Source organism: Pomacea canaliculata, linkage group LG2, assembly GCF_003073045.1.
Source record: "Pomacea canaliculata isolate SZHN2017 linkage group LG2, ASM307304v1, whole genome shotgun sequence".
Taxonomy (NCBI): Eukaryota; Metazoa; Mollusca; class Gastropoda; order Architaenioglossa; family Ampullariidae; genus Pomacea; species Pomacea canaliculata.
Window position 1 is genome coordinate 31,020,567 of NC_037591.1, and position 17,438 is coordinate 31,038,004.

Here is a 17,438-nt window from a genome sequence, read left to right on the forward strand (position 1 = left end):
AAGTAGCAAGACGTATTCCTTTGTTGCTCAGAGCAGGGACAAGGTGGAGGATGCCCCATCTCTCCCCACACACATCCCCGCGCACTCAACACAAACAACATAGAAGACGCATACACAACATGCACACCATCACAACGATATAGGAGAAAGGGACAGGAAGATGAGAAAGTGGAAGAGGAAACATTTCTGTGAACTTTCTATGATCTCTATTTAAAAATGTGCTTCACCCGTCTCGTCCCAGATAGTGTTTTTCTTTTCATCACCTCCACATTTCAAGTCCTTCAAACGATATTTCCTCGCTCTCTGAAGAGCAGGAATCATAAGATATTTCTCTGCCATAAAGCTAACCCTCTTTCTACAGCAGGACCAAATAATTCAGCGCCTTCCATCTTAACAGAGCTCAACAGCTTTGAGGTGGAGTCTTGACTTGCGTAAGGACCCGTGCGGTTGGACTAGGGGCACAAGATAGGGGCCACGATATCAACCTCGCCCTTATCTGTCTCCAAACTGTTCAGTTACACATCAGTGCGAGAAGCCACCCCGTGGAGTGATGCTTCATGCAATAAACAGCAAGCCCGTCCCAAAGTAGAGATGAGGAGGGAAATAAATTCTGTGCAGGATGCCGAAGACTGGCAACATTGCCATTTAGGACCCGCGAACCTTAGAGGGTGGAAAGGGGGAAGTCAGGGAGGGTGGGCATGAAGCCTGGAAATGTAGAGGAGTGAAACATTGGTGGAAGTGAATAAAACGCTGAAGTTTACTTGAAGACAGGACAAACGAAGACCGAGGTGCTGTTATCATGTGCTGGACTTTTTTCTGTCCATCTCCGCAGACTCGATCGGTAAAAGACTGAAACGGAGTTTCCTGACAGCAGAAAAAATAAAATATAATATATGGTGTCTAGTGTGAACTATTCTATATGGTATCTAGTCTGGAATAATATATAAGATATATATATAAAAGCATACATATCAGTTTCAGACGCAAGCTGGTATCTTTGAGTTTTTATAAGAGCACGTGGACCAGTGTCTCTATTTGTTTGTTTATTTTATTCATTCTTTCGTTTCGTCTTTACTTCGTTTGATTTGTTTTTCTTTATTTCTGTGGTTTTGAAGTGACAGCCTCCAATAGCATTCTTTCCTGAAGCCAGTTTCCCTTTCTTGCCGCCACGTCTCTCCACGAATTCAGCATGAGGTCATATCCGTGCGCCTTCTGAACTTGCGAGGGTTAGAATGCAGTCAGCCGAAAAATGGAGAAAGCAGAAACAAGCTCTAATTTCTCTCTCTGTCACACACACACACACACTAACACACACACACACACACACCACACACCACACACACACACACACACACACACACACACACACACAACACAGATAACACACACACACACACAAACACACACACACTACACACACCACACACACACACACACACACTAACACACACACACAGGCGTATTAAGAGGTGAGGGTAGGAAAACGACATTTCAATACAGTGTGTTTGTGTGTGTGCACGCTGCCGTTCTGACTAAAGCAAAGCTGTTACAGTGTAATACTAGTGTAAGTGTTAGTCTCAGTGTCACGTGACACAGTTCTGACGTTTACACAACATAAAACGTTATGCCATGCTTGGACAACATCAGTTGTTGTTTTCCTTTTTCGGCATGACAAACAGTTGTTTGTTTCGACAAGCCGAAAATGCTGTCACAAAGCAACAGAAACATCACAGCAATTACAGTAAGTATAACAAGAACATGAAAGTCAAGAACCTCTGCATAAAGAAGATAAATTGAAAGTATATAATATGCTTTAGTTACGTAAACTGTCATGAATGTATTTGGATCAGTAATACTTTGAATATAAAAACATTTTTTGAATAAAATAAAATACCTGGGTTTTTTTTCCAAAAAAGTTTCTAAAATCCAGTCTAAAGTAGTTGTTTTGGCTACAGATGCTTAGAAACAAAATAGACAAAACAACAGAATAACCAGAACAACAAAAAACTTCTCACAAACTAACTTTTCCCTCTCCTGCATCTGCCTGTCTCATTTCCATAATTTGGTCTCATTACCTTCCCCCGTCATGGCTTTCCTCTGATTCACTAGTATATATATATACACACACGTATTTTGGCCTCGCTAAACAACTAGTGTGTATGTACGTAGACGTATTTTGACGTCACACAGCACGCCACAGCCTCATCACGCCTCACAGTCTTTGCTGTACCTTTAATGGTGTAACATTTTATGCTTGTATCACCAAACACCCGCGCGCACACGCACAAACGATCACAGTCAAAAATTATATATACACACACGCACACGCGCACTTATGCATAAGCGCAAGCATTCACAAACAAACATAGATTCAAAAATAAACGAGTGCACAAGCCCTGATTCTTAAGGACAGAAACCAGGAGAAAAAACCACCACCCAAAACCTTCTCACTCCCACATAAAATAACATAAAGACAACAACAAAAATAGAGATTAAGAAACCCATTCATACAAGCTTAGATTAAAAAAATTGTGAAAATGAAAACAAAACAAAACATGGCGGGCGTTTGATGTCGCGCGACACTGCAGTTCACTGCGATTCATGGTGAAGTCGACCCTACACTCCTCTGGCACACAAGGCAACATTCTAGAATCCTCAGCCACCGCAACTAGACAAACAACTCGCCCCTTATCTCGCTGGCTAACGACGACGTCGGGTGAAGCAATCGTCCTGTGTCATACCGGGTAGCTACACCAGATCCACCCAGCCTTGGTCCCTGGCCTGGCGTCAGCAGGAAAGGTCAGGAAAACACTGACGCCCAGCCTTGACGCCGTGACGTGTCTCGCGAGAGAAGACAGTTCCAGTTCCAGTTCCAGTTCCAGTGACGTCCGCGTTGATTTGTGTCTTTGACATTTCTGTTCAATTTCCGTCATATTTCTTCTCAACGTGCAGTTTCGCGGTCTCTGCCATCTTGTCTAGGCTGGTGATCTGTGGGACTCGGCTGTTAGTAAACAAACAAACAAACTAAAAAAAAAAAATGCCACGATGGTTGGGCAGCTTGTGAAAGCAGTGGGCAAAAAATGATTTATTAAAGGTTTTGTGGGTGAACTTTTTTAACTTTTAACGAATGGGTAAACTAAGGTACAGGGTGTTATTTCCAAAATCTAGATGGATAGCAGTTCTGTTCCGGAGATGTAAGTGAGTCACCATGCTCAGCACTTGAGCAGCACTTTCTCACCAGTTCTTCCTCTGGCCACCCTTCAAGGTGCCTTGGAAAATAGTCTTCAACAGCCAATAGGAAAACTGGGAATCAGGTTACCTGTGTACATACCTGACTAACCCACGTTTGGAGTCTTTCTGTACATGGTGACGTTTATTGAGCCTGTATCTTGAAACCGGAAGCAGGACATTCCCCTAGATTTTGGGACATAGTATCTTTACTGACCTGTATGCAGTCATTTAAGGAAAAAAAAATGTTCTCCAGTCATCCTTTAAGGTCTTCAGTCCCTTTACTCATGCGAATGCCATTAATAATTGATGTCCTTTCCGTCAGGCAGCTACATCCGCCATCTGGAGCGCTAACACTGTCTTATCTGGCAGAGTGTAGGCTTCATGTTAATATATCCCTTACTTTATTAGCCAGCAGCTCCTCTGTGGTAGTGTTGATGCGATGCTGGAAGTAATTCAGCATCAGTTTGCTTGCGTGGGTGATTAGCCTTATGGTTCTGCAGTCTTGACAATGTTTACTGCTTTCTTTCTTTGGAAGGGAGAAGACTTGCCAGAAGACAGGACGTGCATTCACTTTGTGTTCGCGGGTCAGCGGCGGGAAGCCCTCATCGTGAAGGCCACAGAAGATGCTTCTGACGATGGTTGTGAGTCAAGAACAACGAATGAGGGGAAGGAAAGGGGAATCGGAGGGGTGTGTGTGTGTCGGTCGTGCATATCACTGATTCTAGACCACAACCCCTGAAATTATGAAATTTTACACCTTTTGTTTTGACTTCCTGAGGGGAAGGAGAGAGGAAATGGAGAGAGATTGGTACAGCTTGAAAGATTGGTGAATATACAGACAGTATGTGTAATGTCTCAGCAACCAGATTCTACAAAGTCTGAATTTGAAATTCTCTTACTACAAATCACACATTCCTCCCGTGTGTTGCACCATGTAAACTCACCTGTAGTGCTGTGGGAAGGGAATTCTTACTTTAATTTGTCTTCGAAGGATTCTCAGCTCTCTCCCTCTGCCACTCCTCTCGAGGCTTCTACATTTGTTCTTCACAATCACACAACCGTGCTCATAGCTGAGGAGACGTTTGTTAAACAAACTTATTCATTTACAGAATTTTACACTTACACATGTCAGCTTACACTTACACTTATTCACTTATTGCTGAGCTACAACAATATTTCCTGTTCGAACTGACGCGACTACAAATCTCTCATTTTGATTTTCCAGACTGTAGTTACATTGTCCCAAGAGCTAAGTAAGAGGCACGTTTATGCACACTTTTATAAAAACCTGCCACACACCACTTTCAACAGTTTTTCACTTAAAGCTGAGTGTAAGTAAGTGTAAGTGAACACAGTATTGGCGCAGGCGAAATCAACCAAACGCGATGAATAGCTACAGGTCAGGTTGTGTGTGTGTGTCAATGTACCGTCTACAACCACGTAGAACACCCATTCAAACCTTACACCAGGCTGTACATTTAAGTGGGTAGAAGGGAGGGTGCAACAAGTTTTAAGGAGATCTCAGACTGACAGATGGCATGGTCCAAGTGTCGGCTTGTGCCAGTCTCAGAAACTGCCTTGCAAAAACAAGCGAAACGAAGGCCACGTCACATGGCTCCTTTTCCCCCATCGTTACCCCCCACCCCACCTACCCGAGAGAGCGGCTCCAAACTGCTTGAATGGGTGAGCAACAGGAAGAAGAGGCGGAGGAAGGCCAGCGGCGCGTAAAGCACCTGCATGAGGCTGTTTACCAAAAATAACCGAGCTTCTTTAATGAGACATTAGCTGCACGCACCTGGCTTCAGTCTGAAGGATTCCACGATCTGAACAAAGCGTTCTGTCACTGCGCCTGCTCACATGGACAGAAACCAAACGAAATTACAAATCCTCTCGAAAAGAAATTACATAGTGAAAATAGATCCGTCTTATGTTAAATGAATACAGGAGGAGAGAAAGAAAGAAAGAAAAAAAACCAACTGAAAATATACACCCGCCATATAAACCCGTTGTATAAACATATAATATAAACAAGCATTATAAATATGTGATATAAAACATAACAAGAGACTGAAGCAAGATGTGATTAAGAGACTATTCAAATAGCTAGGTACTAGCTAAAAATAGAAGAATGTTTCATACAGGTTAAAAAATAAGTTTATAACTGTCGCCCTACCCAACTACGTCTCCTACCCTCCACACACACACACCCAGCACACACACACACGCACACACACAAACACACACACCCAGCACATACACACACCCAGCACACATACACACACACACACTCACAGCGCTGCTTACGTGTCTGCTGCCATTCCTTCTGTTGAAATACTGCTTTGAATTCTCACTCTCCCGGAACTTCCACGAGGGGTTGGTTCTGTGACCTGGATCTGTTGGCTGACTTCGTTTTCCTATCAAAAAACTTCTCTTTCTGTAGAATTTCTTACACAGCCTTCGTCACTTCAGTACAATGAACGTAACAGCATCGCAAGCTGCTCAAGGACCGAGTGCTCGCTCTTTGTCAGTTGATAACACGCGAGATAGTGGTTGAAGATAACGAGGAGAAGTGCGAGCGATGAAAGGGGGTGTGTGTGGGGATGGGGTTGGGGGTAGGTTTTGAGGGTTGGTCGACACGAATGCACTTTTGTTCCTGTATTTTATTTGTTTTGGTTCTTTTTCTGATTTCTTTTGCAGAGATCTTTACAGCTTTCAAATATTTTGACCACGCAATTTCTGCTCCTTGCTATTAGTTAGTTGATAAAACTTCTGCTACTACCATTGTGCCATCTCCTCTGGCACAAAGAAAGGCAGGTGCTAACCTTTAGATACCTAACCCTCCATGTGACGACAACCGAGACCCGCTGTGCACCTCATAGTTGTCTTCCCTTGACTGAAACTTCGATGCACACACGTTCATATTTTTCTATACATCAACGAACAAGGCGGGTGGGCGGGCAGGCAGGCAGGCAGGCAGGCAGACGAACAAATAAAGAGATGAGAAAACAGAATAAAAATTCCGACAAATAAGAGCTGAATATTTAGAGCTCAATTGCCGATGTAAAGAACAAATTAAACGGGTGCAGGCCATGTTGTCAGGCCGAGAGTGAGAACGCGCAGACTCGAGCACGTGACGCTATCAGATAAATAGAATGAGGTTTATGTGCAGAAACACTGATATGGTGAGTATTTTGGGGGCTGCTTGGCATATAATTATGAGCATCCTGGTCCTCTTTATGGGTGCAGAATCGTGCATGGTGTACAATGAAGTTTGTCGGCTTACACTATGTGGCAGGAAGCATGTGTTAGTGTTGGCGAAAGCTACTGATCGTGGGTAGTTTGGTTCTAACTAGTTGGAACTATCGCCACAGCCTCTCTCCTAGCAACGGAGACACCCCCCACCACCACCACCACAACCATCACACACACACACACACAAACACACTCGCCATTAGCATTCCTGGCGCTGGTGATAGAGCAAAGCAAATTATATCTCCCCATACCCCATTCCATGGTCCCCATCAGTTAAAATATTTGCTGGTTTTTAGAAGACCCCTCCAAGGAAACTAAAGGAGAAAGCCAATAACTGCTTTATCTTAAAAGTATGTTGAGATTTAATAAAGTAATTATGGGGATAGTGTAAAAACAAAAAAACTTAAGAATTATAAAGTATAAAAGAGAAAATGTTTTAATAAGAAAATTAATTGTAGTAAAGAAATTAAAGAAACCACACGAATTACACACACACGCGCACTTGTGCACGTACTCTCTCCCTCTCCACATCATACCTGCATTATTTCTCCCAGTCTTATCTCGCTGTTACACAACTGCCTTAACAGTTTTCGCTAATTAAAGAGCTAAAAGTAGCTTCATGGCAGGTAATCACTGGCTAAATTATAAACATCCATCAACTACTTGCTGAGTCACTTACAAGACTTGTCTGTGTTACATCACCGGAGGAGCTGCTCCACAGGCTGGCAGTTCTTTGTCTGGTCCTGTGCATGATGTGGGGTACCCGGACACCTGATCTCATTCAGGCTTTATGTGAGCTTTAAACATCGCACGCAAGCATCCACATATTTTTAAAGCTATGCACCATGAAGGTAAGATCAGAACAACAAGGTATTACAATACACAGATAAAATATATCCAATACACAGATAAAATATATCAAATACACAGATAATGTAGTTTGTAATCTCAAGCTCGCCAGCGAGAATTCTCAGACAAGAACAATGCACACAGATCACAAACATTTAGAAAAAAAAGCAGCTATAAAGGAATACTTCTTATGTTATCAGGCAACTGCATGACAGCCCGTTAGGGCTAAGTGTGAAAGGTCAGGTCAGTAAGGTCAGGTCAGACACCAGTCATTAAAAATGGCGAGCGCCCATGATTCATTGAAAGCAGACGACACAGCAACATTCTGCCATAGCAGGCTGGGCGACGATCACCTAATGTCTGCAACGGTAAGAAACACTTTACACTATCCAATCATTCAGCTACATTTTGATGCGTATTTTCCGTTCAACGGGGATTCAGTGTCATTTGATCTTTTTGTTTGCTTAAATGGGCGGAGAAAGGGGAGGTAAATTTTCTGTTTACAACCTAGTGTTCTTTCCTGCGGGCATAATCGTTTTTGATTATTGCTAATCATATTAATTAATTAGCAGTCTTATTATTATTTATAAGACATTTATTTTATTCATAGAGAAAAGTTAATTGCATTTTATCCAAACTGTGTTTAAAAAACAACTAATCAGTAGGCACTATTTGGCAGATTATCGTTTATATTAAAGACGTAATTATGTTTTCTTTCATTGATTTTATTTTTTTTAAAGTCACATCGCCTTCGGGAGAGACGAAATCTTGGAGTTTCCACGAAGGATTATGAGGTAGAGCAGTTTATACGTGTTTGTATGCCGGATTTGTAGCCATGGGGACCAGTGCTATGAACGAGAAGCTGTTTTGTGTTCTGAGCAGCATGAATTCGGTAGACATACGTACTTTATTTTTAATCATCCATGTTTGTTTATCTTTCTCGGGATCTCCACACGTGCGCCTTTACCATTCATTCTTCGTACTTTTGTTCGTTTGTTCTCTCTTTCCTCGATTTCTATATTTATTTATTTAGATTTTTCATTAACTCATGTGATCGCACACACTTCTAAAGCCGCTAAGAAACACCATCTGGAGGATTAACACCCCTTCGCCACGCTTCTTTTTGGTCAATCCATAAACTTGGGGAAGGGGGAATGCGATACAAAAATCTGTTTTATTTATTAAGCAGCGTCCCTCGACTGAGACTGCTCCGATCCGCGTGGTGAAGGACTTATTACCTGCTTGTGACCAAAACAAATATTAGTCCTATGGTCGATCTGTCCCTACTTTCGACACTTTAGACCACATAGTGGCTTACACTACCTTCAGCCTTTCTAGCAGAGTTCTTGGTCGGTTCCACTGCTACCTGTCTGTTCGCACCCAGTTTGATAGGTCCACGTCTCTGCATCATAACTTTATGGAGTGCTCAGGGTTCAGTCCTCGGGCCTGTATTGTGTACTGCCTATGTCCAGCCAAGTGGCTACTTTGACATACAGCACACATGTACTCCGCCGACACTCACCTCCTGGCATCAGGCCCACCTTACAAAGTCGTCAGTCTTTTCATCAGTACTCAACAAACACTCGACAGTGTCAAATACTGGATGTTGGCGAACAAATGAACTCTCAACGGGGAGAAAACTAAAGTCATGCAGATAGCCTATGCACATATAAACACCTGCCTCCGTATACATCCTCACTTTCTCCGGATGCACCATCACTTTCTTCCAGAATGTCAGACATCTCGGAGTTATCATTGTCCATCGAGAATCATGTCAACTCAGTTTGCACATCCATCTTTCTTGAACTGCGCAGGATCATCTGGATCAGACGTATCCTCTTTGCTGCCTCCACCAAGCAGCTTATGTCGGCATTTGTGTTGTCCAGGTTTGACTACTGTAGCTCTCTTTTCATAGACCTTCTTGCTTGACAGGCTCCAGAGAGTTCAGATTAGTGCCGCCCACATTGTATTCTGTAAGCAGAAAGCCAACCATACCACATCGCTTCTTCGCGAATACATTGGCTGTCAGTTTGAATTCAAAATAGCCATGTTCGACTCATGTTCTGAACTAGGGGAAAAAGGTTTTAATTATAAATATCTGTATTACTTACTCTACACAAAGCTTGTATCTTTTGTTTTTCTGTTTAAAACACTATACAATAGTGTACACGTTTCTGTTGTTAGAGTCTGGACTATGATAGTTGTTACAACAAGCCCTATGAAAAACATTTGACTACACTTTTGGAAGGCCACGTAAGCACAACTTTCAGTTGTAATTAAATTGTTGGTGAATTTTTATTGCTTTACCTTACTTTTTAAAATTATTTTTGTTTCCCAAGTTACTAAAACTAAATTTTGTAATCATGTGGATGTATTGGAATAATTGATGCAGGTGCTTTTACTTCAAAAACAAACCACACAAGTAGGTTTGTGACAAAGAAAGTTTATTTCTTACAATCAATTTATATTTCTTGTATTCATTTGTGTTCATTTTTCTTTTTCTTTTTTTTTGTTTGTTTCATCGGGAGCACTTTAATCGCTGCTATACTTTTGAATTTCATTTTTCTTTCAGTCTACAGTCAAACTGGAAGCTGTGAAGTGGGGTGTTACCTTTCTCATAGGTTTTCTAACGGCCATGGTGAGTGCGCCACCAGAAAGTAGTGCGGGTGTCTCATCATTAGAAATTAGTGTTGCTGTCGGTGTCATCACTAGAAAGGGGAGTTGTTATCGTGCTCACAAACATCAATTACACATGCGCAGGACCTTTGGGTGTTGATAATATATTATGTTAATTTTCACCGCTTTATTAAAACTTTTATTGTACAAAGTAAATCGCTGAGTTTATTTATTAGCAGATTAATTTTTTCACCATGTTTTTAACAAATTTGCTGTTGTTATCATTGTTATCATGTTATCTAATACCGGGTGCATGGCTAACGCTGAGTGCAGTTCATTTGGATCTTGTGCACATTGCCCTGACAGGTGGCGCTCTTTATCGACGCGGTGGTCAAGAAGCTATCGAGTCTGAAGTTTGGAACGGTAGACAGATGTATCCTTGCCAAACTACCATGACACACTGGCACTTCTGTCCCTTGTGGTTCCATCCTTTTCTCTATCCACCTCTTCTACGCCCCTTTCTCAAGCCCCTTAACCCCTTTTCTCGACGCCATTTTATCATCAAGCAGTGCAGCCATCCTCAGCAATGACATCCATTCTCTGCAGACGAACTCTTTTCCTGCCTACCTCTCAGCATGGAGCATGCGAAGTGGTCATAAACACTTCCCGTACCCGAACTCTTTCTCTCTTTTATTCCTGTTTAGCACACTAAAACTCCTTGCTGACAATGAACGACTCCCACATTACGGGAAAGGTAGAGGGTGCGTGAGTGCAGGCGTGCACACACACGTGTATATATGCACCTTGATAGCATCTCAACAAATACTGATTTCAGTGTTAAGCGACAAAGCAATACTTAACAAGAAACACAACTAATCAATAAAGGACTCACCCGGTTATAGGAATTGCAAGAAATTATGTAATATTTAGAATAAGATAAACTTTATAGTCATATTAGTCATATTTAAGGTTGTGACATCCTCCATCCCTCCCCACCCCCCAAAAAAAGCCTGAGTCTTCTTTGATCAATGTCTTTGTTTTGTAGTAAAGTAATGTTTGTTTTTCCTTTCTTAAGATAGAAGGCTAGATGTAAAAAAGGATAAATTTTGCTTATTATATTACCTCCGTAAATAAATATTTATAATTTGTCTTTCTCTCGGCTCTTCTACGTTTTCTGTTCTTTGTGAAGAACCACATCTCAAGCATTGGGCCATGCGGGAGAAAAATATTCTTGCCCCCTCAGTATTTTTTTTTTCTTGAGAGGCTGGCTGTCCCACTTGCCTCCTGATTCCTACACCACTGACTGCACGTGCTTTCTCCCTCAATTGAACATCTCAAAGAAAATAACATGATGTGAAACTGTTTACCTCCCCATTTTAACTATGGTAATTAATGGAAATCTCAACAAAAAGATTTTTTGACAAGCATACAATGGCTGTAACTCGTTATGATAAAACAGCAATACATCTATACCAGATGCTCATTAATATCAAATTTTTAATTAAAATTTTAGTTCACCAGTTCTTATCTGCTTTGCACGTGTTGGGCAAAGGGAAGTAGACACAGTTTTGTGACCCAAGTCATGGATGGAGATTATGCCCCTTTCCATCCTACTTAGTATAAACACATTTTCTATTTTCTCACAAATCTTTTCTAATCCATAGAATGTTGGTCTTTGGTGAATATATCATACTAGTTTTATATTAAAAGAATAAAATTATCTTCAGAAATAGGCTTAAAGCAAAGCACAAGACATTAATGTCAATAATTTGAGTTTTTACTTAAACGCTCAGGTACTTGCAATTGTTTTAACTTTTAATATTTGCTTGCCTTTATTTTACTCCAGTGCAATCTCATTTTGTGTTTCTTATTGCAAAATTCTCTTAGTATTCCTTTAATAATAATTAATTAAAAAATTGATAAAACGGAATACCAAAGTGTGAGGCACGACCTACATGCACACAAATTATCTTTCTAGGAAAATCCCATGTGTGGCCATTGTTGTCGTGATTGCGATACATCTGAGATCTTCCTATCAAATTTAATCTCACATATTACACACTGCTACAAAAAAGTATAAAGTAATTATCGATAAAAAAAAACTTACAAATGATTTCACCTTGACCATTCCTTCCAGCTATCCTGCGATGCTCTGAGGACGGCTGTTTGGTTGTCTCCCTTGTTCTGCTCCTGTGCTTCAACGTCAGCTTCACTCTTGTCGCTGCCTGCATCACGGTCTTGGAGGTAACCATAGAAACGCATGTGAACAGGTTGCCGGCTAGTTACAGACAGTGTAGTGTGATGAACGATAAGTTTGTGAAGACGTCGATGACGAGCATGCCAAGAGTATCTGAACGAAAGACATAAAAAGAAATTAATTGATTTATTTTCTGTTACCAGTGATCAGACCTAGAATGGCAATGAAACGTAGACCAATATCTATTGTTCCATAACTTCACCTTGCATATCTATCTTTGGGTCTTCTTTTGTGCTAGTACTGTGTTTTGTGGTTGTTTTTGTCTCCATTAACCGCTTGTCTCCATACCCACCTAACTTAAAAAAATACTGTTCGCTCTCAGCCTGTGGCGGCCGGGTCTGGCATCCCGGAAATCAAATGCTACTTAAATGGCGTCAGGGTGCCGCATGTAGTACGACTGAGATCTCTAGTTGCCAAGGCAATCGGAGTTCTCTTCAGCGTGGCTGGAGGTGGGTATCTCTGGCTTAAAAAGTGCACGCGTGAGTAAAGAAAAAGACAAGCTTTAAATTAATAAGATAAGCCAGCGTGTGGTTGTTTACTATGCTGAACAAAGAGATTAGTAATGCTTTAAAGTAAAGTTTGAAAAATTAGCGTAAATGTCAAAGTTTTAGTTACAAGAAGGCTAAGACATTGATAGGATTACCTCAGGCATCGACAAGGCGAGTCTATTGAAATACAGTGATACCTCGGTTCTCGAACATAATTCGTTCCGGGAAGACGGTCGAGAACCAAATTGTTCGAGAACCGAAGCAATGAAACCCATAGGAAATAATGGAAACTGGATTAATTCGGTTCCAAGCCCCAGAAAATGGCCTATTTACTGGCCTAATTTGTATATAAGATGTAGAAAAACATGAGTCTCAATCAAGAAATAATGAAATAAAAAGTGTATTTATTAAAACAAAACAAAAAAAAACAACAACAACAACAAAAAAATGTACAGTACAGTACAGTAAATTGTGTTTCATTTACTGTACCTGTACCTAACTTTATGGCAGGGGAGGGAATGAATGTGGAAGGAGGAGGGAAGGGGGATGGTTATTTGTTTTGAAGGGGAGTCCTCTTCAATAAAAAACGAGGGCGTAACTGCCTTGCGGGTGGTTTCTGTTCTCTTGTATCTTTGCTGAGGTGTGAGAATCAGAATCTTGCTCTGCAGTTGCTTGTCTGATTTCTTTAACGGAAGAATTTGTCAATTGTTTTGCTGTTTTTTTCTCCTTTGCAAAATTTTGCGGAAAGTGGACATAACATTTGTCATTAAAAAGTGTTAACTGCTCTTCAATGTTGCTACTATGGCAACTTTATCAGGGTGATGTTGTTGCAGAAGTGGTTACAAAATTTGCGATTTCTGCCCATTTTGCACACATTTCATGACTCTCTCCCAAACGTGCTCTCTCTCTCTCTGCACTCACACCTGATGACGCAAGCAAGGCGCGCTGGCCCAATGAACGCCATTCGGCTCAACTCGGCTCATCTCGGGACGTTCGGATGTTCGAGTTCCAAAATATTTGTTCGGATTCCAAGACAAAATTTTCTCGAATTTCCTGGTCGAATACCGATTTGGTCGAAAGTCAAGGCGTTCGAGAACCGAGGTATCACTGTACAAGTAAACAACATGAAACCAAGCGCTTAATTTATCGTGCTTTAGAATATTATTGCTATGGAAAAAAACATTATGCTTGTTTAAGCACTGCAGATTGTACACTTATTAAAAATCTGAATTCTGAGTGAAATTAAGTAAACTGAACATAGGCAATGCAAACCCTTCTGTATGTTTGCTGTGTGCTGTAGGCTTATTCGTTGGCAAGGAAGGTTCCATGATTCACAGCGGCTCTATCATCGGAGCAGGTGTACCGCAGGTGTGTTGTGTACGAGTCCATTTCACAAGAAACACTGTGATTTGAAATGTTTTGTGGTGGCATGTATCACAGGTAGCCGTGGTAGGTCTTACACCACTGGATGGCAAAAGAGAATAGGCTGAATCGTTTGATCGCTGGGATGTCTGTCAATTAAAGTTTTAGAGGACTGACTCGGGGAGGCTAGAAAATCGTTTGATGATGTGAGAGGTTTTACTGCAGAGATGTATGGCTTGTGATTGAATGTAGGGTACAAAGACAGGCATATGGGTATAGTGATGCGTGCTGTGTCGTTGTGTGGTATAGGGACATGGGTAGACATGGATGTGTGGATATAATCATGGAGACACATGTAGAAATATTTCAAAAGAACGCAGGTCTATCTTCAGAGATTGGCAGCGAAAAGTGAATTTTTCATTGTAAGTTGAAACTCGAAACGACAGGCTTTAAAATGATCATTTAAAAGTTTTGAATTTTAGTATGGATCCTAACTCACAGATACATGGGTAAATTAGAGGAAATCCTCACATAGATATAATAATTCAATATCAAAGTAAAGATCAGTAATCCCCCCTAAAAAAAAAAATACTGAAATACTATAGAGCAGACATGAAAGGTGAAAATAAAATAAATCTGGAGAGAAATAGATGTTATAAATAACTATATATATATAAGCTGTGACATTGATGAACGAAACCGACGATGTTAATGACCCATGTTCTTCCTCTTTGCAGTTTGAGAGTCAGGCTTTTAGGAAGATAAGCATCGAGAAATACTCCTTCTTTCGAAGCGACAGGTAATCACTTTCTTGCTCAACTCTGCGAATTCCACACTCTCAACAGGCGCTTGGAAGCACTCATCTCTGATCCTGTCTGTTTCTAAATGAGTGACGACGTGGCCATCAAAGATTTAGGAGAGCAGACCTTTAATTTCGCCTGGAAAGCACCGCCTACTTTATGCTACCATTTCGTTTCTAAAATATTGTTTTTTTGTACAGCTGACAGGCTCTGGTTCCCCAGTCTGCAAAGTAAGGCTCGCTTTGGGAACATCATCCTAGGTAGACTGATTTATCAGCTGCAGACGGTTAAAAGCACGAGTCCACTTTAACAACTGCAGATTCCCACACTTATGTTAGGTTGAGAAATAGAATTCTGGGAAATGAAAATACGGAGGGGGGAGAAGAGGAGATAACAGAGATGTAGTAACTCGAGTTCACGCAGTTTGGTTATGTCCCATGATCTGAACTGGTCATCCTAGCCAACGGCAGATAACAGCAGCCGACACGGTTGATGAGAGACCATGTGATTTAAAAAATATATAAAATAAAAATATCCGAGAAAAGGATGGCAATCTCGCTTGCATATTTGCTTATTACTCACTCAGCAACGAATGATACATGGTGGTAAAAGAGAGGGGGAAAGAGAGAGAGAGAGAGCGAGAGACGGAGAGAGAGAGAGAGAGTTCTACAGTAATCAAACATAACATGCTCTTTCGTTCTTTACAAATGCTTACCTTTTTGGTGAGAATATTCCTAACAAGCATATTTTCTGTTGACATTCATATGACATTGATGACACGCATGATGTTGTTGTTGTGTTTGTGACCTGTTTGCCAGGGACAAGAGAGATTTCGTGTCCGGAGGAGCTGCAGCAGGTGTCGCAGGTATGTCATCATCAAACCGACATCAGCAAGTACACAGTTCACGAACATTCACTACACGTACCCCATACCTCAGCAGCGTTACTTTAGAATAAAAGATACATAGATATGAAATATACGTATGCGATGCATGAAAGTTGTGAAATATATAATTATATGTCATGCATAAAAGCAACAAGATAAACTTAGATGTAAAGCCAATAAAGAAATTTTGGTCTTTTTGCCGCAGCTGCCTTTGGAGCTCCAATTGGAGGAGTTTTATTCAGTCTGGAAGAGGGATCGTCCTTCTGGAACCAGAAGTTAACATGGCGAACGGTAATGGTCTATGACAATTTTTCTTTTTTACCGTGACTGTAGCTACTAGCTCAAAATCAAGTCTTAACCTTAAACTTTATTCTTTGTCTTTGTGTTTTTCAGTTCTTTTGTTCGATGGCAGCAACATTTTCTCTCAACTTCTTCTTGTCAGGACTAGACAGCAACGTCTGGGGCTATTTTTATCTGCCGGGTCTCATCGACTTCGGCGTCTTCAGGGTACGTTGAGGGAGTTGACTTCTTTCAAAAGCAACTGAAGTAGCTCATTCAATTGCTGATCGGGTAGCTTTTTTTAATAGCTGATCGAGAAAGTTTTTCAAATAGCTAAACAAGGCAGATCAGTAGATGACCAAGAAAGATTTTTTCTCCCGATCATTCAGAGATTCTTACCATTCTTCTCAGCTACCGTCTAAATCATTCCATAAAAGTTATGAAGAGCACAGACGAAGTGTAAAGCAAACAGTCTAACGTTTGCCGTAAGGGCCTTCTTAACTCGACACACGTTTCTCGAATGTTTGACATTATTTGTAAACTATGCTACTCTTTCTGGTACACATATGTGAAAGTATGAAAAGGCGACGCCTTGGAAATTTGTGAGTGGTCAAGGAGCCCAGTAAAAACCACCTCTTTGCCGTGTCTTCATTCTCTCAGCGCTTAAGAAAAGAATTTTGTAATTAGTGTCAGAGCAAGTTAGAGATAGTCTTATCTAAACACTCACAGGCAGCCTGACCCACACCACTTGCTCATTCTGACCAGTGCCCTGGCAAGTCCGACGGCGGTTGCACTTTGTGGGGCGCCTTTGACTTGCTGATCTTCATCTTGATGGGCTGCGTGGGCGGCCTGCTGGGCGCCTTGTTTAATGGCATCAACTGCCGCCTGGCGGTGTACCGAATGCAAAACCTCCACAAAAAACGCAGAATTTTCAGGTAACTTAATGTCATTGATAACTGGCATCAGGCTTTTCTGGTGACCTAAATGTCATTCGTACCTGGCATCAAGACTGGTATAGCAGGGACAGTTAAATCGCAGGTTATCAAACATTGAAATAATTTTTTATGTGAAGGAGCTGGGAATAGGAACTAGATTTTAAATTCTTCTATTAAAAATATAGTGACCTGAGAGGAAGTTTATTCCCCAAATAAAAAAATCTTGAATATCCCTCAGCTTAAATTTGTCTAGTTATACCCTTCATGGTTTGAAATTTGAATTGATAGCTGTTAGTGCAAACGTACTTGGTACTGAATACTAGCAACTTTATCGAATATGGAGGTACCAGGACAGCGAACAGCTTGGCTCGTAGGTTCCGATCCCTATCTCGGGAATTAAATGTTTTTTCTCAGATTTATTAAGATGCCAAGGAGGTGGGTTCAAATACTTGCTACGATATGTTAATTTTGAACTGCTGTTAC

General features: G+C 41.0%; 2 protein-coding genes across 2 annotated transcripts in view; one reads left to right on the forward strand and one right to left on the reverse strand.

Moving 5' to 3' along the window:
• Positions 1–1,998: 1,998 nt before the first annotated feature.
• LOC112555759 lies at positions 1,999–7,264 on the reverse strand. Its single transcript, XM_025224258.1, has 4 exons — positions 7,163–7,264; positions 5,536–5,645; positions 5,027–5,080; positions 1,999–3,001 (listed from the first exon to the last, which is right to left on the reverse strand). Exons 1-4 carry the CDS (start codon positions 7,262–7,264, stop codon positions 2,920–2,922), a joined length of 348 nt encoding a protein of 115 aa, XP_025080043.1. The 3' UTR covers positions 1,999–2,919.
• A 334-nt stretch (positions 7,265–7,598) lies between these two features.
• LOC112557362 (chloride transport protein 6-like) overlaps positions 7,599–17,438 on the forward strand; it is a 32,225-nt gene continuing 22,385 nt past the window's right edge. Inside the window, 13 exon segments of the mRNA XM_025227168.1 lie at positions 7,599–7,700; positions 8,073–8,126; positions 9,517–9,585; positions 9,905–9,970; positions 10,315–10,381; positions 12,086–12,192; positions 12,528–12,654; positions 13,994–14,061; positions 14,793–14,854; positions 15,674–15,720; positions 15,947–16,032; positions 16,135–16,248; positions 16,786–16,955. Of these exon segments, the coding sequence (XP_025082953.1) occupies positions 7,611–7,700; positions 8,073–8,126; positions 9,517–9,585; positions 9,905–9,970; positions 10,315–10,381; positions 12,086–12,192; positions 12,528–12,654; positions 13,994–14,061; positions 14,793–14,854; positions 15,674–15,720; positions 15,947–16,032; positions 16,135–16,248; positions 16,786–16,955 (1,127 nt within the window). The 5' untranslated portion in view covers positions 7,599–7,610.